Genomic DNA, 20,906 nt, shown 5'->3' with positions numbered 1-20,906 from the left:
GGGGCCGTCCCTGCCCCCAGGACCTCCCTGCGTGGACCTTGCCTCTGCTCAAAGACCCCCTGACTAGTCATTGCCTCTACCTCCTCCCGCCCAAGCCGGGAGAACCCCCCCCCCCAGGGAAGGGGGGTGGTCAGCTGGGAGGGGAGCCAAGAGAGCAGCAGGAGGTGGGCTCTGGCTGCCCTGGGGGTGGGGGGAGTGGGGGCTTGCCTGCTGGGGCCTCAGGGTCGCTGCTGGGGGACAGGCGGCTCAAAGTCACAAATGGACCAAATCTGGCTGGTGAAGCTATCTTGTTGGGCCTGAGCAGTTTTGTTTTGTTTCCATTAAAAAGAGTTGCCAGTGTTTAAAAATCAGATTTCTCCCCCAAATCTGGCGATCTGGGCAACTCTGGACCTGCCTCCAGGTTGGCAAAAGTTAGCTGGGGCTTAGATGTGGCTGCCCCTGTGATGCAGGCCACATGCCCTCCAGTTTGCCGAGGTCCCCCACGTCCTAGAAATGGCACCCGCTTTCCTGGCCTATGGCACCTGCTTCGATGCTGGAGGCGTTGGAGTGTGAGACCCCTGCCTCAGGCAAACAAGGAAAGCTCCGCTGGTCAGTCCACTGGCAGGCTGGAGGCGGAGAAGCTTTATCTAGAGGAGCCCTAGACAGAGGCCATGTAGCCAGGTTTCCACTGGCCTAGCCCTCACCCCTCAAATGGCACAGGGGTGACCACACCGGTCACCCTGACAGTCACAGCTCCCCTTTTGCTCTCAAAAGTTCGGATGATGAATTCTCTATGGACATCCTACTTGGTGGCTCCTGGGGGCTTCCCAGCTACTGGGTCTGGCCTGGGAGCTGAGAGGCAGGGATGGGAGTTCAAGGAATTTCTGGAGTTGACAAGAGGCCTCTGGGCTGGCTGGCAAAGTCTAGGATGCTTGTTGGGACCCATCAGTTGGCCCTTAGGCCTCTAGGATGGGGAAAGGGCTGGGAGATCCTACCCTGACCATACCGGGCCCAACCGCTATGAGAATGTTCCAAGGGCCTCGAATAAGCGCCCACACCCAGCTCAGCTGAGAGTCACTCACCCCCTGTGCCCAGCTGACCTGGCTCCCAGCCCTGCCTGGCCACCCAGCTCTACCTGGGGATGGGGCCGATGGCCCCAGGTGTCCCCAGCCCCTCCCGACCATCCCCAGAGTACAAGCCATCCCTTCACAGGGCGGGTCATAACATGTGGACTCTGCCCAGCATGCAAAGGCAGGCGGGCCTGGAGCAGCCTCCAGGGACTCAGGGTAGAGCGGGGGGGGGGGCCTGCCACCATGCAAGAGAAGCAAGGGGGTCTCGCAGGGAGACGCGTGCAGAGAGTATGCTGCCCTTCTTGGAGTGGAGGGAGGAGACACATGGGGGAGGTAGGGGGTGGAGATGAGAGAGGTCCAGGGGATGGGGCATGGGATGGTGCTTGTCTGCCCTCATCCACCCCTCCATCTCTTCTTGGTTCTGCATCGAGTCCTTCATGTGCTCACAGAACTTCTGGTGACTTCCCTTGTCCTAGCTTCCATCTTTCCGTCCACAGCCCAAGAAGGAGCGGCTGTGCTCTCCTCCAAGCCTGCCCTGTGCTTCCCGGTTCAAGGCTGATGGGGTGGGATGCAGGCCCTGGAAGGCTTGTCACACTCAGAAAGACGTGAGAACCAGCCATCTGAAGGGTCCGGAGAAATCCTGCCACTTGCAGACCCCACCTCAGCTGACCTTGCCCCTGTGCTCCAGATCCCATAACCACCTGCCTACTTGACTTCTTCTGAGGCGCCCTTAAAGGCAACTCAAACCCTCTGTGCTCTTCCCCCAACCTGGCCCTCTTCTGGCATTCCCTAACTTCCATCTCCCAGTTCAAGCCAGACTCAGATCCCTCCAGGTACCTTCCTCCCCCAGCCCAGACCCAACCCATCCCCAGGTCCCGGAAAAGCCCCTGCTCAGGGGGCCAGTCCCCTCTCACGGGGACCCCAGTGCTCCCTTCCAGCCCAGCCTCCTGCCTGGCTGCTCCCACGCAGCCTCAGCCATCTTATCTAATCACACTTCCGATGCTGCCCCTGCTCCAGATTCTCTCAGGTTTCCACGAGGGCTCATCCCCTTCTGCCCTCTTCACTGTCCCTGGGTCAGCCTTCCTTCGCTCTTTGCTCCAGCCACACTCCCTCACCTGTAGACCCAGACTCCCGCACGATTCCTCTTGCTACCGGGCCTTTGCACGTGCTGTTCTGGGCCTCGAATGCTCTTCTCCCTCCTCTTTTGTTAACAATGCTTATCCTTTAGTTCATAACACAGCCGAAACTTCAGGTGGGTTTGAGAGTGGTTATTTGACCAATGCCCGGCGTCCCCCACTTTGGGTTTAGGCGAGGGGGTGGTAGTGATGGTGTCCACTTCAGCCCACCACTCTGCTTGTGGCACCACATTTGGAATCGTGAAATGTCTGGTGGATGAGTGCACGTGGTGTTGCTAGCTCGGGAGGGATCCTGGTGTAAAGGTGCCATTCAGGGTGTCCTTCAAAGGGGCGCAGAGGTGGTAGGGATGAGGCGGAGGCAGATGGAATGTACCAGAGTGAGAAGTGTGCAAGGAGCCAAGTAAGGGAGGTGGGAGGGATGGAGATGGTGTGTGCAGGGTGGATGGATGGAACAGAGAGGGACAGGTATGCATGGGTGTTTGGTGGGGAGAGGAGAGAGAGGAAGAGCACCTGAACAAGAAAGTAAGGGGGGAGAGTGTGGATGTGGGAAGTGGGGGGCACACGGGTCCAGTGACTGTGTGTATGTGGGGCACGCAACCATGTGAAGACCAGGGCTCCAGGGGAGGGCCTCGTCTGGCCTGCTCCGAGTTTCCCTCCTCTGAGAGTCTTTGCCTGCCTGCTGCCCAGCCCTCGGACCTCCTCCTCGGACTTGGCCAGTCAAACCCACGGGCCTGGAGTGGGGTGAGCTATCCTGGAGCCCAGGCTCGATGAAGGTGAACAGGGGACAGGAGCGAAGAGCGGGTGGCCAAGGGCTCTGAGTGTAGGGATGCGGGTAAGGGATGGGGCGGGAGACCCAGCCAGCTGACTAGTTTTGTGGGAGGTGCTACCAGGGCAAACCCAGTTTTCTCTTTGCAAAAGATGTAAACCAACCCATGCAGAAAACCCCAATTCAGAACCCAATAAAAACAATGAGGAGTGGGGTGAGAGAGAGAGAGAAAGAGAGGAGGAGGGAGGGAGGGAAGGAGGGGCTGCAGGAATGGGGAGGGAGTGGGAGTGGGCTGGGGAGACAGACAGACAGATGGGGGAGGGGGGCTGGGAGGAGCATCAAGCAACCCAAGTCCAAAGCCCAGGACAGGACGTGCAGTGCTGACGCGAGAAGATGCGTTCACAGTTAATGTAAGGCATTTAGACTTCAGAAAGAAGTAAGACCAACCGGATTCTAGATGCAGATGTTGAAGATGGAGGGGGAGCGGGCGGGCGGGGGCAGTTGGGGAGGCGTGTTCAGCGTTTTTTAGGTTGATTTGTAACCAGTGCCAAAAAACCAATGGGTTTCGGTTCCCGGGCGGGGAGTGGGGGTGGTGGGTTGGGAGATAGTCATTGGTGTATGAACACACAGACCACGTCATGGATGAACAAATGAATTTCATAGTGCATTTTGATTGGATGAGTTTTTCAGACGGCGTTGTGCCAATATACAGTTTAAAGAGCAGGCATGAAAAGAGACAAGACAAGAAACACAGTCATTATCCATTGAACGCAGGGCAAACCCACGTCACCCGGCCACTTGGGGGCAGCAGCTGAGGCCCAGGGGGCCCCCCCGAGCCCTCTCCCCCGCAAACCCTGGGGACTTGCCCTCGCAAGGGTCTGGCTCTCGCTGCCTCAGCCTGGCTGAGCTCTGGCCTGACCTAGTGGGCTTACCTGGGAGCCAGAAAGGGGTGGCTGTGGGCTCCTTGCCCGGCAGATTGGGAAGGTAACATCCTAAAAGGGTCCACACACCCACCCTCTATCTTTCCCTCCAGATGATTCTAATTCAGGGCCCCGGGGGGATGGGGCGGGGGAGGTGGTTGGTGAACAAACAGCAGGCCCAAGTACCTTCACAGTAAATAATAGCAATAATAGTAACTGCCATTCGGGAACGATCTATTTCCTGGCAGGTTCTGTGCCAAACCCTTCACGTGGATCGCTCGCACTTGTTAAAAGCTGCCGACTCTCTCCCTAGAACGTAAGCCCCGTGGGGGCAGGCATTCTTGTCTGTTTTCGCTTTGTTCACGGTCTCTGGGCACTTAACAGCAATGCCTGGCATGCAGCAGGCGCTCAGTGAATGCCTACTGAATGCATGAGTGAATGTGGAGCTTGCAGGGATCCAGTGAGGTTAATTGCAACAGTTATCCCCATTCTACATGAGAGGAGGTGATCCACGCCACCCAAAGTCAAACAGCTTGTAGGGAGGGGTGTTTGATCACTGTAATAGTCCTGATGTCCTTGAACTGGGCCCTGTGCCTCATCCTCTTGCCCCTCCCTATCCTGCCAGCCTGGAGAATGGGCCCTTGGGGTCCAGTCCTATGGATCTCTTACTGGCGACTGGAGGTTTCAACCAACTTCCTCCACTTGCCTGGCTGGGGTGCTGGGCCACCCTTCCGACCTCTTGACCCAGAGGGCCACTGGTTCAAAACTGTAGAGTGCTCAGCGGGATGGTGAGTTATTTTGACTGCCAGTTGGAGCTCCAGATCCCTTAGAAGCTTAGGACAGAGAGGAACTGAGGCTCTGGCACAGGGGCCAGGTTGCAAAGCCCAGTGGGGACAGCCCCTTTGGCCTCTCTAGAGGAAGGTGTTAGGCATGGGATGAAGCGAAGTGAGAATTTCTGGCTCAATGGAGCTGAAGGCAGAGGTATGGCCGGGATACCACTTGGGAAGGAGGTGTTGGGGGCACACAACGAGAATGGCCTCCTCTTCTGTGGAGCGACTCAGCCCCACCAGCCTTCCGGGATGGAAGAATGGATCAGTTGGTCCCTTTCTGCTGGGGGCTCTAACGGGGCCACCAATGAGCTCTCAGGAGTCACCAGGTCTCGGTGCATGACCTTAGGCAGGTCCCTCACTTGCCCGAGTACCGAGCATTAGCTTCCCCATCTGTGAAATGGGGCCACACCCCAACTAGGTCTATTATTCCCTTTTCTCTGCCTATTTTGTACATCCCCCCCCCCCCAGCCTCCCCGCCTGGCTCCCTGGCCTTCTGGCTCCCTTCTGGCTCAGCTTGGCCAATGGAAGGCCCTGGCAGGAGATGGAGGGTGGAGGAGAGATGGGCTTGGGTATTTCTCCCAGGGTTCTGGGCCTGCTTTGGCTTTCCTCTTGGGCAGGGGCTCTGTCTCTCAAGGTCCACGGCTCCTGCCAGGCGGCCTCTCCCCATTCCAGCTCGGATTTCCTCCCTGCTTCAGCACCTGGACAGGTAACAGCTCCCCATGGTGGTGGGGTGCTGGGCACTTTGCCATCCTGGTCTGCCCCCCTCCCCTCCTTTCCGTGGGTGGTCTCTGCTTTCCAGTCCCTTTAGTTGAACCCTCCAAGGGAATTCTTTTCTGTCCTGACCCCCCTGACCTGTACCACAAGCTAATTCATGTGAACCGCTTGGCACAGCGCCTGTCATGCAACTGAGTGTGCCTTTCTTGCCAGGCATTATTTTTATTGCTATTATGATGAGGTCGACGCCCCCTCCCGCCCTTGGCTCCAACAGTCTTTGCCCTTTTGCTCTCCCTGTGAGGATCTCCTGCCCTCCCTCCGGTCTCCTGAGGGCAGCCAAGCCTGGGCTCACTTTCAAATGGCCAAGGAGGGGGTCTGAGATAGGAGCTCTGGGGCCCTGAGTCTTTCAGATGAGGGGGAAGGATGGTGTGGCCTGTGGGGCCACCGCAGAGGGGTCCAGAGACCCCCCCAAGTCACAAGCCCCCCAAGCCTGGGGATGGAAGAGGGTGGACATCCTGGGGACCTTCCTAAGGCCCTGACAGTGGTGTCCCCTGTTGGCTCAAGGGCCATGGCTCCCTCCTGAACCTCCCCCCATGAACCAGAAGGTGGTTAGTTCAAGCAGAATGGACTTGAAGCTGGTTCTTTCTGGGTCCCCAACACTGTGTGGTGTTTGGGGGCAGGGCTCAGCCTTGGGGTCCTTTAATTGTCTCAATCCGTATTGTATATTCAGAAGTCAACAGCCACGAGGCAGGGGAGTTCACACTGCAGAGCTGGCCACATACCCATGGCTTTGGGCTCCCCCGTCTCCCTGTGTTGCCCTCCTGAGGGGCTGCCCTTGCCCCTGGGGTCCTCGCTTCTCCCTCTTTGGTCATAGTCAAGTGCTGGCCCAAGTCAGCTGTGGCTTTTGGGACTGCTGTTTCTGAAAGATTCCCCCCATTCTCCACCCAGCCAGGAGTTACCCACAGAGAAGCTGGCGGGAGACTTACCCCAAACTCAGTCACGAGGATGTCAGTGATGCTGCCCAGAACAGTCACAAAGTCGAAGATGTTCCAGGCATCGCGGAAATAATTCTAGAATGGGGACCCACAAGACAGGGATGCCAACACAGGGCTCCACGCCTGGCTGCCACAGCCGGCCCCGGGGTACATTAGGGGCACAGCTGCCGATCAACCCGAGTGCCCGCCACACTTCTGGTCATTCAAATAGCACAATGCTGCTGTCTGGGCTGCTCAGGATCATCTGTTCTGAGCTCCCCCTTCCTGGGACCCCATGGCTCTCCCGGCCCCAGAGGGGGCCTCCACAGCCCGATTCAGCTCCGCTGGAGAGAGAGGGCTACCCTGTGGGCTTGCCTGTCTCTCTGACACATCTGAGGGCTCCCTGACACGCCAGATGCTTTATAAATGATGTCACCGGGATCCTCATGTAGACCCTCGGGCAAAGGATTATCAACCATATTTTACGAGGCGACTGAAGCTCAGCCTGATGCTACTCGCCCATCTGAGGTGAGCAGCACAGATGTGAAGAGTCAGGATTTGAACCCAGGCCTGGGTGAGTCCAGAGTTTGTGTTCAAGACCCCCCTCGTTATAGCTTGCTGAGAGTGGATTGTGGGTTCACATCCCCACTTTGCTAACATCCTGCTGTGTGGCCGTGGGCCAGTGACTTAACCTCTCTGTTCTTCCACCTCCTGATCTGAAGAAGGGGGATAGTAACAGGGGCACAAAGGCCTTCCAGGCACACACCAGGCTTCACTGCCTGGGCCCCCTGGTGGTTCGATGGGGCTGTGTGTCTAGTTACAGCCAAGAGGTTTTGAGCAGAGACAGTGTGAGCCACCTCCTGGCCAGCGCGGGACTCACCAGGACTCTTTTAACCCTGGGCTTGGTGACCATCAACGTTCCAGGTGGCGGCTGCTCTGTGGGCCTGGGTCCCTGTGTAACTACCAGGCAAAGAGACCCCTTCCCCTTGCTGAACGTCAACAAAACCTTTGTTGACCGAAGTTACTGAGATGTGGGGGTTGTTTGTTATCGCACCTAATCTACCCTGACTGCCCTCAAGGCTCAGTGCAACCCACACCCCACGCAGGCCTTCCCAGCATCCCCACAAAGCAGAGGCCAGGTTGGGGCTCGGGTCCCATTCTGAGAGGTTCATCTGAGGGTCTGACCCTGTGGCAGCCCCTCTGCCTCACAGAGAAGAACCCAGGCTTTGGAGCTGTGCTTTCCAGGATCAAATTCTTTCAGCATGTTTGAGTTAAATGTCCTTGGAGTTGGACTGGTTGGGCCTGCCCTCTTCTGGAAGACTGGCGTATAACAGCAATCGGATCATGAATGTGAATGTAGGCGAGGAGTTCCGTTATACAGTAGGCGCTCAATGAATGGAGGCTATTTTATACTCAGCTAAAAGGAATTCGGGTTCTACTGGCACTTTTGGTATTTTAGCAGATGCTGCTGAGGCCCTGCACATATCCCCTCATATTTCGATGACCCCCTTTCAGTTACTCTGCCCAGGGGCATCTTCTGGTTGCAAATTTGCTGCGGAATTAACAGCTCCCTTGGGAGTGGCCCTTGACTCTGACTGATGGGCACTGGAGGATAAATACCCCAGCTCTCTCCTCTCCTCAAGTGGAAGGACTCTGAAGTATGTGCTCTCTGCTGCCTCCTGTTGATTCTCAATGGAACTGTGCCCCATAACACCCTGTACTGGCTGTCTTCTGGCTCCTGCCTCACTCCCCCTCCCCCACATTGAGCTTCCTGGGTTTTCAGATAAATTCCTTGCGCTCAATCCTTATCTCAGGCTGTGTTCTGGAGAGTCCCAATGAAGGTGACTTTCTAGGTGTCTGGCCATATGCCTCAAGCTCCTGGACTAGAGAGCTCCCCCCATCGCCTAAATTGCACATGGTGATCTTGGGGCTTCATCTAAACTGGAGGGGGAGGCTCCAGGCAGGCCCCTGTGAGATGGTCAGGGGTGGGGGAGATAGAGAGCCCCAGCCCTCAGGTAGAACCACTTCATTACCAGAAGATTGACCGGGGATTCAAAAATCACACAGCACAGCTGTGTTGGGCAGGTCCCGTGCCTGAGCCTACACCACGCTCCCCACGGCCCAGGGAGGCTGGGTGTATGGTACTCTTAGTTTGTAGATGTGGAAACGGGAGAAAAAGGCCAAGTGCCTTGCTTGAGGCCAGGCAGCTAGAAAGGGGCTGAGGCAGGATTTGCACCCTGATACGGGCACGCCAGAGCCTGATCACCGCCCCCTATACATGTTCTGTGATCCATCCTGGTGGCATCCCCAGGACTGAAATGCTGAGTTGCTCTGGATGCAGGGTGCCTCCCCTGCCTGCCTGATGTTCAGCACAGGACCTGACAGCCCAGGCTGTCCCTTGGACTCTCTTTGGGTATTTGTTAAAAATACAGAATCGGGGGGCGCCTGGGTTGCTCAGATGGTTAAGCGTCTGCCTTCGGCTCAGGTCGTGATCCCAGAGTCCTGGGATCGAGTCCCACATCAGGCTCCCGGCTCAGCAGGGAGCCTGCTTCTCCCTCTCCCCCTGTACATGCTCTCTCTCTGTATCTCTGTGTCTCAAATGAATAAATAAAAAAAAATACAGATTCGGGGGGCCCCCACCTGACCAAGTGAATCTGAACTTCTGGGGTTGGCTCTGGGGCATCATTCAATTTTAAGAAATCTCCCCAAGTGCTCCTCCTGGGTAACAGGGTTGGGAGCCCCTGCCTAGGAGGAGAAAAGTGGGGTGATGAGCCATCCTGTGGCCTTCCTGGCATTTATGGGGCACTCCATGCCAGGCTTCACCCTCACTTTAAGCAGACACACTTGATCTGTGCTGGAGTTTGCACAAGCTCTTCTGAGGAAGAGGAAGAGGACGGGCCCTCGAGATGGAGAGAGGTGAGGTGACACAGTCTCGATGTGATTTGAATCAAGGGCTCTCTGGTGCCAACCCTGACACCCTTTGCCACCTCGGGAAGCCAAGGTGAGAAGCCAGCCTCCATCCCACTGAGAGCCTGGCTGAGGGCACAGCCTGTACACCATTCTCCTCAGAGAGGTGGACTCAGTGGGTGGTCAGAAGGGAAGCCATCTTGTATCAAGTGTGAGCTTGACCACTCACTGGGGGATCTTCTTGAAGTCACCCCAACACACAACCCCACCAGTTCAGGTCTTCTTCACTTTTTTTTTTGGCGGGGGGGGGGGGACTGTGAATGTCCTTGGCCACCTGGGAAGGCCTTCTTAGAGGAAGCTTTGTAAATGCATGGAATAAAATACCCAGGATTGCAAGGGCCCCTGTTATCTTAAAATATGCTTATCACAATATTTTTTCAATGATCTAATGATTAATGCACTTCTTCATTAACAAACTACGTAATTTCTAGCTGTAGGTTTGAGAGTCACCAGCATTTGAAGCAAAGAGGAACACAAACGAAATCTGGAGGTGCCTGCGATCTCTATCATGCACCACGAAAATATCTGATTTTTATCTGTGACCCAGATTGTACCAGTAAAGCTGCAGGGGGCTGTTTGCCTTCAAGATGGAAGGAAATGTGAAAGTCTGGTTAGCGGCTTGTGAAAAATACAGATGTGGGTTTTTTTTTCACATCTGATTTCACAGACACTCCCCCGCCCCCACCCCAGCTGCATCCACAGATCCCTTTAGGGATCAATGTGCCTCCGGTCAAGACCACTTGCATCAGTGGGGGATGAAGGCAAGCTAGTGGGGCCCAGACTGCATTTAAAAAGAAAAGCAAGGCCATCAGGAGAACACACAGCTTCAGAGCACAGGGCACACAACAAGGGCAGACACAGATTTGGGAACATTTCATCTCGGTTGTGTTTGCATGTCGGCATGCTGCCTCCATTGTAAAATGTATGTCTTACTGTGGATTGTGGTTAGAACGGCTGGAAGGCCATGGACTTGGCCTGTCTGGATCTCGGTTTCCTTAAAGTAGATGGTAATTATTCCCACCCTTTGGATCACTTTGAGGAATGACTGCACCAGGACGCGCATGGGACACAGTAACCCTCAACAAGTGTTGGGTCTCGTTGGTGTTACTTGGCAAGCACATGGACGCCTACGTAGGGTCTGTGGGCACTGGAGGGATGCTCAAACCACCACTGGGGCTGGGGGTCTTGGGGCCAGGTGGGGAGACCAGCACCCGCCCACCACCCAGTGCCCCTCCGGGCTTTCCCCCCAACCCACAGCTCTAGCCCCAAGGCCGTACTTACCAGAATCCCAAAAGCCATGACTTTCAACACACATTCCAGAGAGAAGAGGGAGGTGAAGACGATGTTGAATACTCTCAGAGCGTTTTCATAAGCCACCGAGGCCCCATAGAACTGGAGTAGGGAGGAGGAAGGACGGTGGGGTCAGCGGGTAGGGTCGGGGCTGGGGCCGCAGCTTTGCGACTATCCTGTCCTGGGGCAGGCGGGACTTGGACACGGGGCTTCCCAACATCCTGTGGAGGTGACCCAGGCCCAGGCAAGCCCTTTGTGGGCTGGGCTAATCTTCTCACATCAAAACAAGCACTTAAATCTTGAGTCCTGCCTTAGCATCCCAGATCCCAGGACGGCCTGCCTGATGGCGTTCCCGATGGGATGCAGGAGGATGTCTGCAGAATCTGCTCTGCAGGATTTTGTTTGTTTTTTGTTTTTTTTAAAGATTTTATTTATTTATTTGACAGAGAGACACAGTGAGAGAGGGAACACAAGCAGGGGGAGTGGGAGAGGGAGAAGCAGGCTTCCCGTGGAGCAGGGAGCCTGACGCGGGGCTCGATCCCAGGACCCTGGGACCACGACCTGAGCTGAAGGCAGACGCTTAATGACTGAGCCACCCAGGCGCCCCTCTCTCTCTTTAGATCCTTACCTATGCACTCCCATAAGACCACTCCCCAGACCAAGACTTAGAACATCTCCAGCACCCCAAAAGTTTCCTTGCACCCCTTTCCAGTCAGCAACCCGCCCCTTCTATTCTGACTTCTTATGAACTCTTCTTGCCCAAACTATTTAATTAGATTCAAGTTTATAACCTTTAGCTCTCAGTACCAGGTTACAGGAGACATGGCAAGTGGAGGAAGAGGTTACAGTATCCCATGAGAAAACCAACACACCCAGAGGTGGGACCATTTTCATTCAACTCATCTGGTTTCCTCAAAAAGTCAACAGCATGGGGAAAAAAAGGTACGGGGAAGACAGAGATTTCAAAGACAAAAACCAGAGACCATGTGTAGTCGTTTCGATCTTGGCTCAGAAAACAACTCATGGGGCACCTGGGTGGCTCAGTCGGTTAAACATCCGACTCTTAATTTCAGCTCAGGTCACGATCTCAGGGTCGTGAGATGGAGCCCGGTGTCGGGCTCTGTGCTCAGCGGGGAGTCTGCTTAATATTCTCTCTCTCTTTCTCCCCTCTGCCCTTCCCCACTTCCAAAAAACAAAAAACAAAAAAACCCAACTCATGCTGTAAAAGACATTTTGGGGACGAGTCAATATGTATCTTAGAGAATTATCACTCATCTTGTCGAGCATAAGAATATGTATTAAGGGGCGCCTGGGTGGCTCAGTTGGTTAAGCGTCTGCCTTTGGCTCAGGTCATGATCCCAGGAGCCCCGTGTAGGGCTCCCTGCTTCTCCCACTCCCCCTGCCCCGCTCCTGCTTTCTCTAATAAATAAAATCTATTTTTTTAAAGATTTTATTTATTTGACAGAGAGAGACACAGTGAGAGAGGGAACATAAGCAGGGGGAGTGGGAGAGGGAGAAGCAGGCTTCCCGCAGAGCAGGGAGCCTGATATGGGGCTCGATCCCAGGACCCTGGGATCATGACCTGAGCCGAAGGCAGACGCTTAACGACTGAGCCACCCAGGCGCCCTCTAATAAATAAAATCTTAAAAAAAAAAAGAATATGTAGGAAAATTTCTTATTTCTTAAAAATACATACTGAAGAATTTAAGGGCAAAATATTGTGGTGTCTATCATTTAAAATAATTTAAAAAAATAGATGAAATGTCCAGAATAGGTAAATCCATAGAAACAGAATGCAGATTGATGGTTGCTGGTGGCTCCGGGAGGGGAATGGGGTGGGGGTGACTGCTCATGGGGACAGGGTCCCCTTTTGGGGTGATGAAAATGTTCTGGAAGTAGGGAGAGGTGGTGATAGCATGTGGTAAATGTACTAAATCACCACTGAACTGCACACTTTGAAATGGTTAATTTTATGTTATGTGAATTTCACCTCAAGAAAAAAGAGAAACAAAGTGATGAAGTGAACATAGTGTTCACAATGGGCACCTCTGGGTGCTGGAGACCGGGTGGTTGGGGTCCAGGGACCTGCAGCCCTGGCATCCGGGGGATGCTGCTTGGAATGTCAGGATCCCACCCCGGATCTGCCCAACTGGAATGTGCATGTTAACAAGATCCCCAGATGATCCGGGAACACACTGAAGTCTGAGAAGCGCTGTGCTGTCCTATTCCTTTCTGTTTGAAACTGCTCGTGATTCTAACAATGAAAAGATAAAAGAACTTGCTTATGGAGAAGCGTTTCAAGCAAAAATAGGCACGGCTTTTTAGCCAATCCAAAAATGAGCAACTTAAATATCGAGTGTTTTTGAAGTGTTGAGAAATGTGCTCATATCTTTGCCTGAACGTCCTCATTCAATCCTTGGGGATGGGAGGAACGTGCTATTATGATCATCCCCATTTCATTGACAGGGAAACTGAGGCCTGAGAGTTGCTGGCCCCTTGTGCAAAGTTAAATGCTGAGATAAATAGCAGAGCTGGGCTTACATCCTGTCCTTTGGTCTCCAAATTACAGGGTGAAAGATTCTGACTTTTCACCCTGAAGGGGCTCTGTGGCCCCAAGAGTTGCAAGGTCCCTGCCTGCCCCTCCTTCCTTAGTTCATCCACTGAACATTTATCGAGGGCCTCCTGTGCCCTCAGAGCCAGGGATTCGCTGAACCCTAGGAACTCAGGGGTGACCAGGACTGGCCTAGGCCCTGGGAGCTCACAAGCTGGTGGGGGAGTGCGCCAGGCAACCTCATGCTGATATTATGGCACGTGGGATCGCTGATGGGGTGCTTGCAAAGATAGGCACCTCGTGCAGTCATGGGAGGTCAGGAAAGGTTTCTTGGGCGATGCAGCTGGAAGGAGCTGTCCACGCCAAGGGGCGGGAACCGTGTGTCAGGCAGAGGGAACAGCCAGAGCAGAGGCTCAGGGGCGGTGACGGAGTCTGGTCTGCCTGGGGAAACTTGGGGCACATGGCGTCATTTGGCCAGAGGAAGGTGGGTGTGAGGGGCGGGCACACGTGGGGTTAAGCAGTGCTGGGGGCTCACCTTCATCATGAGCACGATGGTGTTGAGAGCGATCATGGCCATGATGGTGTACTCGAAGGGCGGAGACACCACGAACTGCCACATGCGGTACTGGAAGCTCTGCTTGTTCTGGGGCATGTGTCGGGTCAGTGGTTTGGCACTGATGGCGAAGTCGATGCAGGCTCTCTGCGGGAGAGAGGCTGGCGGCGTGAGGGCTGGGGGCAGGAGAAAGGCGGCTGCACCCCGAGCACCCCGCATCTCACTGGCCACGGCTCTCTGGCACATCTGCACGAGCCTGTCCCCAGCCGAGATTCCTCACTCCCAGAAGCCCTTCACCACGACCACTTTCTCCTGCCAACAGCTACAGCTCCTTGAGAAGTCATCGTCTGCCCGATCTTGCTCTGACATGTCCCTCATGACCTCCCTGAATCCCCTCAGCAAACATGGGAAGTGGGTACTATCAATAAACCTACTTTGCAGGGGAGGAAAACAAAAGCTCGGAGAGGGTAGGCCACTCGCCTGACGTGGCACAGCTGCCAAGTGGGCCAAACCTGAACTTGAACCAAGGTCTGACTTTGAAGTCTAACCGTTCTTTCCTACTGAATGCTTCTTTTCCTCCTTCTCTTTGAGGTTGGAAGGAATAATGGCTACTTAGTCTTAGGGGCCAACGGAGCAGAGGAAGGACGCATTCCAGGTCTTCTGCTTAGTTTGGATGATTCTAGAAGGGCAAAGCACCGTGTCTGTACTCTCTGGAGGACTGGATTTTCATTCATAAATATTCACCACCCCGCCCTCAGGGAGATCATACTTCCTCACCCCACTGACATCAGACATTGGTGTGTGACTCGCTCTGGCTAATGAGATGTGGACAGAAGGGACATGTGTCACTTCTGGGCACAGACTACAAAAATTGGACCAGGGTTTGCCATTCTCTCTTCTTGATCTGAAGTGTCTCAGAGAGGAACCAGAGTAAAGATGATGTGGACCAGAGCCACCTGGACATGTGGTGTTGAGCAAGATATCAATCAATCCCTTTGTGGATAGCTGGTGCTGAGATTCTGGAGCTGTTTGTTACTGCGGCATAACCCAGTCCACACTGACTGATACAGACACCCTCTGTCGGTGTGTTTTCATCTGGGAACCCCATGACGGGCTGCCCTGCAGACAGAATTCTGCCTGCGGAATGCTGCTGTGCCCTCCCCAGAGGCCCCAAAAGCTGTTTCCTGGGTGTGAATGTGTGTGTGCATGTGCGTGTGTATGTGTTTGTGTGTGTATTGGGGGTGTCATCAACTTTTAAATGAAGGATGCAACCGGGAAGTGGCACCTCATTTTTCTCCAGGCTGTATTCCTCCATCATCTTGTCCCCCTGCTCCTGGAAGGTGATGATGATCAAGGCCACAAAGATATTGACGAAGAAGAAGGGGAACACCACAAAGTAGACGACGTAGAAGATGGACATCTCCATGCGGTACCCGGGGCTGGGGCCCTGGTTCTCAAAGGTGGCATCCACGGAGTGCTTGAGGACCCTGTGAGGGATGGGGCGGGGAGAGGGGGAAAGTGGGACAGGTGACAGGAATGGAGGGAGATATTAAGAGAAAACAGCAAAGAAATGAGTAGTCGCTGTTTTCCGACTCCAATTACTGTGGTTACTTTATGAAGCCAGAAGCATTCCCACCTCCTTTGTCTCTGGGGGATGTTGGCAACAGTGTCAGTTACCTTTACCACTGAGTATGGAGGGTTATTAAGTGCTGGACATGATTTTATTTATTTTCTTGGCCACCCTCTCAGGGAGGTTATCACTGGCCCCCTTTTGCACATGAGGAAATTGAGGTTGAGCAATTTAAAGTGACTTCCTGAAGTTAGCCTACTAAGGCCTGGCCAAGTTGGGATGGGAAACCAGGTTGGGGGTGGTGGATGGGAGGGTGTATGGGGTCATAGAAGCAGATATGAGTGTGTGGGGGGGCATCTTAGCACAGCTGGTAGTGGGAGCTGAGAAGGGGTAGTGGGGATGAACGTGGGTGTATATGTGCATAGCTGCTCTGAACAGTTGCACAGATTGTGCACTGCTCAAGGGTTCTGCATCTAAGGGGTGCCATTCATACTGTAGACATGATAGATTTGTGTATTTATGATGACAACTTTTGGGCACGTGGCCATGAAGTACCTTATTTGAACAAAATCATTAAGTATATTGCAATGATTTTCTGACAGATGGAAGTGAAGTCTGTTGAGGAAGGCTGTCTAAAAAATTTGCTCAAAGGTGCCGTATGGGCTAGCACTGGCCCCATGTGAGTGGGTACTGAGTGTGCATGTGGGTGGGTGGAAAGGCACACGAGGGCTGGTGTGTTTCCTGAGAGCGGGAGGGAGGGAGGCGAGGATGCTGAGGGCACACACCGGAATCAACCTGAATTTCTGAGACCTCTGAGAGGAGGACCGGGACTAGGGTGAGGAGAGTAAAGCACTTGCCTTGGACACAAATTAAGGAGGTGCCAAGCCTCTCAGTCATCAAAAGAAATAGTATTTTACTGCAATATTTAAACAAATCACAACGAATGCCAAAAAAACAAAAACAACAAACCCACAAAAAAACCCATGACAAAAAATACCAACATTTTAAGCAAAGACAGGTCCGGCCCTGGTCTTGCGCACGATTCAGCCTCACCCCAGCCCTCACCCCATTCTGGGTGAGGAATGGTCCTGTGGTCAAAGGGACTTGGGAAATGCCACGTCCACACACTCTGGTCTTGGAGATCTGCGCTCACTGGCACAGGAAGGGTTAAGAGGACATGACGGCCTGTGTCTGGGGAGCCTTTCTACAAATTAGAAGCACTTCCCGTTCCACACACAGGGTCTGGCGTACTGAGTCCAGTGAGGGCTGGGTTTTTGCCTCCAGGGCCCAGCCGCACTTGTAGGCTGTTGTTTGGGTGGCAGCCCCCCCCCCGCCCTCTCCGTGTGCCTAGTGGGGTCTCCACCTCGGGAAGCCAGGCCTTTCTCAGCACTGGGCTCTGAGATCCTTCCCCACCCTGCTCCCCGGGGCCCCCCTGACTCTTCCGTGGGACTCTGTGGTGGGCCACTCACTGTGGCCAGCCTTCTCCTGTGGACACAGTGAAGAGGGTCAACAAAGCCCACAGCACGTTGTCATAATGGAACTCATATTTCTTCCACTGTCTGTCCCGTGCCTTCACCTCGTTCTTCTCGTAGAGGAGGTACTTGCCGCTGCAACAGAAAATGCGGGCCATTAGTAAACAGAAGGGGACACTCATCTTCGGCAGGAGGGAGAGGAAGAGGGGCCCACCAGCCCACGTTGCATCCCTAAGCCCAGGAAGCAGCGGCCCCTGATGCGTCTCCCTGACGTATGTGTCCATCTGCTCGGAGACAAATCCTCACCCGAGAGCCGACTCAGGACCGAGCACTCTCTTCCAACACGAAAACTTCTAGTCCTGCGGGTGGGAGCCTCAGGCTTGGGGGTGGGGGTGGGTTGAGAGCAGGGAGAGAGATAGGCACACCTCTGGGTTCATCAGGCCAGAGGGGGCAGCTGCGGCTCCTTTTCAGGGCAGGACACAAGGCTTAGCCCCAGACACACGAGGCCAAGTGTCTGGGGTCCTTCCAATGTCAGGACATAGCCACCAAAATAACAGGCTGCCATTCTCTGCATAGTAACGCTTTACACCAGCGACAGTGTTTACAGGGCGCTTAGTTAAGGGCTTAGCAATTTCTATCACGGGGATGACCCCAAGAGGGGGCAACTGCAGGCCCACAACTTCTCCTCCACGACTCCAAACTCTAGAAAGTTCCGAAAACCAAACATCTTTCTCTTAAGTCAGGGGGTGGCAAGTTACGGCCCGCAGACCAAATCTGCACTTGTTTTCTGTATGGCCCACAAACTAAGAACAGTTTTCTACATTTTTAAGTGGTAGGAAAGAAATCAAAAGAATGCGTTTGTGACCAATTACATTTGTCTGACATTCAAATTTTCATTTCTAGAAATAACACAGTCACGCCCATTTGTCTCCGTGCTGTCTGGCTGCTCTGCGTTAGGACGGGAGCAGAGACAAGCTGTTACAGAGGCTGCGGGCCCCATAAAGGCCAAAGTTCATAGGACCTGGCCTTTGGCAGACAAAGTTTTCCACCTCTGACCTAATTCGTTTGGCAACGAAACCTGACCCGACTGGACATGAGGCTCTTCACACTTGTCATTTGTCCCATTCGGTGCAAACAGTTGCATGTTTACCAGCAAAAAACCAAAACGAAACAAAACAAAACCGGTTTGGTTACAGGGATGCCTTAGACCCAGCTGAGGGTGTGACTGACGTCCTATGTGGAACACGTGCTATATGATCTTTCTAAAATCGCAAGATATTCTGACTTTTGAAACGCATCAGCCAGTAAAGGTTTTCCAATAAGGGAACGTGGACGTGTATGAATATCCCCCACTTGACAAAGGTGGGGATGGAAGCGATGCACGGCAACTCAAACACCAAAACTTTTTCTTCCTATTCTGGCCCCAAGCTGGTTGCACCTGGGTCGCATCCAGGGCCCAACACTCCAGCTTCCAAGCCCAGTGGCACTTCTGCTCCCCACCCCCAGCCCCCACGGGGACACAGAGGAGAGCAGAGACCCACCGGCAGTCTTTCTCGAACTCCTTGGACTCGTCGGTGCAGTGGAAAAACTTCCCCTTGAAGAGTTGCACAGCCACGACAGCAAAGATGAACATGAACAGCATGTAGACAATGAGGATGTTGAAGACATTCTTGAGTGAGTTCACCACACAGTCGAACACGGCCTGGGGGGGCCGAGTGGAGAGAGGGCATGAGGGGCTGGGGACACAACCAACGTGTTGCCAATTTTCCAACGTTCCATCTCATGGACAAGGCCTTTCCTGTTGATTCTGTGTCCCTGCCTCCCTCCCTACCCCCCTTCCCCTCCATCTGGAGTTGTGCTCTTCCTCCCTTCTGCCCACTGAGCAGTAGGGGACGCTCTGGCTTTGAGAGGCAATGTCATGGGCCTGGGAGAGATGGCATCTTTCCACCATTTCCCAAGGAAGGCAGGGGTCCCGCCTGCAATGTCTCCCACCCTGTTCTGCTTCTAACCATGGTGGGTAAGGGTCCTCAAACCCACTGTAATTACAGGCCAGCTTTCCCCGGGGGAGAGGGTGTGCAGCTTTCTCGGGGGCTTGGGAAGGGGGCCACCACCCAGAAAAGGGTGAGGAACCGCAGCACTGGATACGGCTGGACGTCCACGTATTTCAGCGCAAGCAAGCTTTCACGTCCAAAGGGCAGCCACATATTGGCGAGCGACAGTACCAAAGTCATGGGGGAGGGGCACACCGAGGCGACAGAGGATGTTCCTTCAGGTTCTGCAGGAGCCCAACACTAAGTAGTGCTGAATGGCATGGTAACAAAGTTACTCACTTTCCACTTTTCCCTTCAATCCTTTTGAGTGAAGGAGAAGGTCTTGCTTTGTTGCTACTCTGTTAACACCTAACCCTGATACTTTTCCTTTTCAACCCGGGAAGAGCAAGCACCCAAGTCCAAAGGCTTTTTCAGGCAATCTTTTTGGCTAGATTTTCATAACGGTGTCTTATTTTGGGGGAATGTATTTAGTTTTACCTTCTATTAACATTGGGTTCTGGTTTTCCAACTTGAGAACCTTGGCATAGAATTTCCTTTTAAAATATGCTCACTTAAATAAAAAAAGTGATGACTTTAACCTTAAGTAGGAGATAATACAGGTGGCTCTCAGGTGAAACATCAGTTGAAAAGGTGTGTCTGAATGACTAAGTTGCATTTCCTTTCTTTTCTCCTGTTTCTCCTGAATGACAAGCTTTGGGAAATGCTGGTTCATACTATTTTGGAACAGGAGATAATGGAGCCTAGAACAGGTTGGTGAAAAGTCAAAAGTTATGTGGGAGCAGAAACCTAGTTTCCTGCTTCCCACATTACGGTTGTGCCCTATTTTATCCATATGATGTCCTCCTGTGAATTAGGAAAAGGAAGCCCCACCTTAAGACATTTCATCTAATGGAAAACTGTCATAATACACAGATTTTGTTAAGTCGATTCACTTTACTGCCATCTGCTGGAAAGTTGTAATAATAACTATATCCATATACGACGGATGTGATGTTATCAGCTCCCCTTTCAATGTAGTGTCCTTGAGCAGTGTGCAACCTGCCCAATTGTATATGGCAACCCTCACAGGCCTCCCACATGCCCCAATCTCACCTTGAGCTTTGGCAACCGCTTGATGGTTTTAAGAGGTCGTAGCACCCGGAGGACTCGGAGGGATTTAATAGTGTTGATGTCCTTTCCTTTGCTATTGCCACTGTGGAGGGATGTTAGGGTGCAGAGAGGGGAAGAGAGGAAGCAGAAGTCAGTCTGGGTGGTGGGTGGCCCACAACTCCATGTGACCCCACCCTTTCAGGCCTAGGAGTCTGGGGGGAAGCCTGGCACAGTCCTGCCCTTGCTGGGGAAGAGTGGTGAGCATCCCTGCCAGGTGTGAGCTCAAGAGGTAGTCAGCAGATGGCCTTCTGTGATTCTGGTCTCAGGATTTGTTAAGGTCCTCCACCACTTGGCCAGGCCAGACCCAGCAGAGGGGAGCTGGCTGCCCCTGGACGCTCACTGGAGGTGGTCTTGGTGAGCTCTTAGAAAATGTGATTCCTTGTCCCGCTTCCAACAGGATTCAGGAAATACGTAACGTGGCTCTCCCCTAGTATTCCCTGAGCCCACACGAAAGGAAAGAAGCAGGACATCAGATGTCGATGTTGAACCTCTGCCAGGGTCCCTTAGCCCGTCTTTCCAGAGAGCTGCAGAGAAGTTCAGTCCAGGGTCCACTAGACCTGAGCCTTCACTGTACAGCCCCTGCAGATCCCTTGCTACCCTTAGCCAACCATGATTCAGGTCCCCCCAAGAAGAGGGCTTTGGGTGCAGCCATCAAAGGCTTGTGGTTAATAGAACTCATCACCCACCCAGTTGCCCACGTCAGAACCCAAGTGTCACATTCAGCTTCCTGTCCTCCATCCACAATGGGTTATTCCCCTAACATCTCCATCATCGTCCCCGGCCACCATCTTATGCTGGACTCCGTTACCCATTTCCCAGCTCCCCGCCACTCCCTGTCTCTCTTTCCTTCGATCTTTTCTGCACATAGTGTTCAAAGCCAATGACCATATCGCTCTCCTTCTCAGAACCCTCTG

The 20,906-nt window shown here is 53.5% G+C and overlaps 1 protein-coding gene across 1 annotated transcript in view; it reads right to left on the bottom strand.

Annotated features, from left to right (window-relative positions):
- The window catches only part of CACNA1A (calcium voltage-gated channel subunit alpha1 A), a 287,170-nt gene that overhangs the window by 27,625 nt on the left and 238,639 nt on the right, over window positions 1-20,906 (bottom strand). Inside the window, 7 exon segments of the mRNA XM_064569987.1 lie at window positions 6,402-6,485; window positions 10,638-10,748; window positions 13,733-13,897; window positions 15,036-15,237; window positions 16,790-16,927; window positions 18,334-18,494; window positions 19,936-20,035. Of these exon segments, the coding sequence (XP_064426057.1) occupies window positions 6,402-6,485; window positions 10,638-10,748; window positions 13,733-13,897; window positions 15,036-15,237; window positions 16,790-16,927; window positions 18,334-18,494; window positions 19,936-20,035 (961 nt within the window).

Source organism: Mirounga angustirostris, unplaced genomic scaffold, assembly GCF_029215605.1.
Source record: "Mirounga angustirostris isolate CCGP_5_RB_7025 unplaced genomic scaffold, mMirAng1.0.hap1 SCAF_1, whole genome shotgun sequence".
Lineage (NCBI taxonomy): Eukaryota > Metazoa > Chordata > Mammalia > Carnivora > Phocidae > Mirounga > Mirounga angustirostris.
The sequence above is the reverse complement of the archived record's forward strand: the minus strand, read 5'-3'. Positions and strand labels throughout refer to the sequence as shown.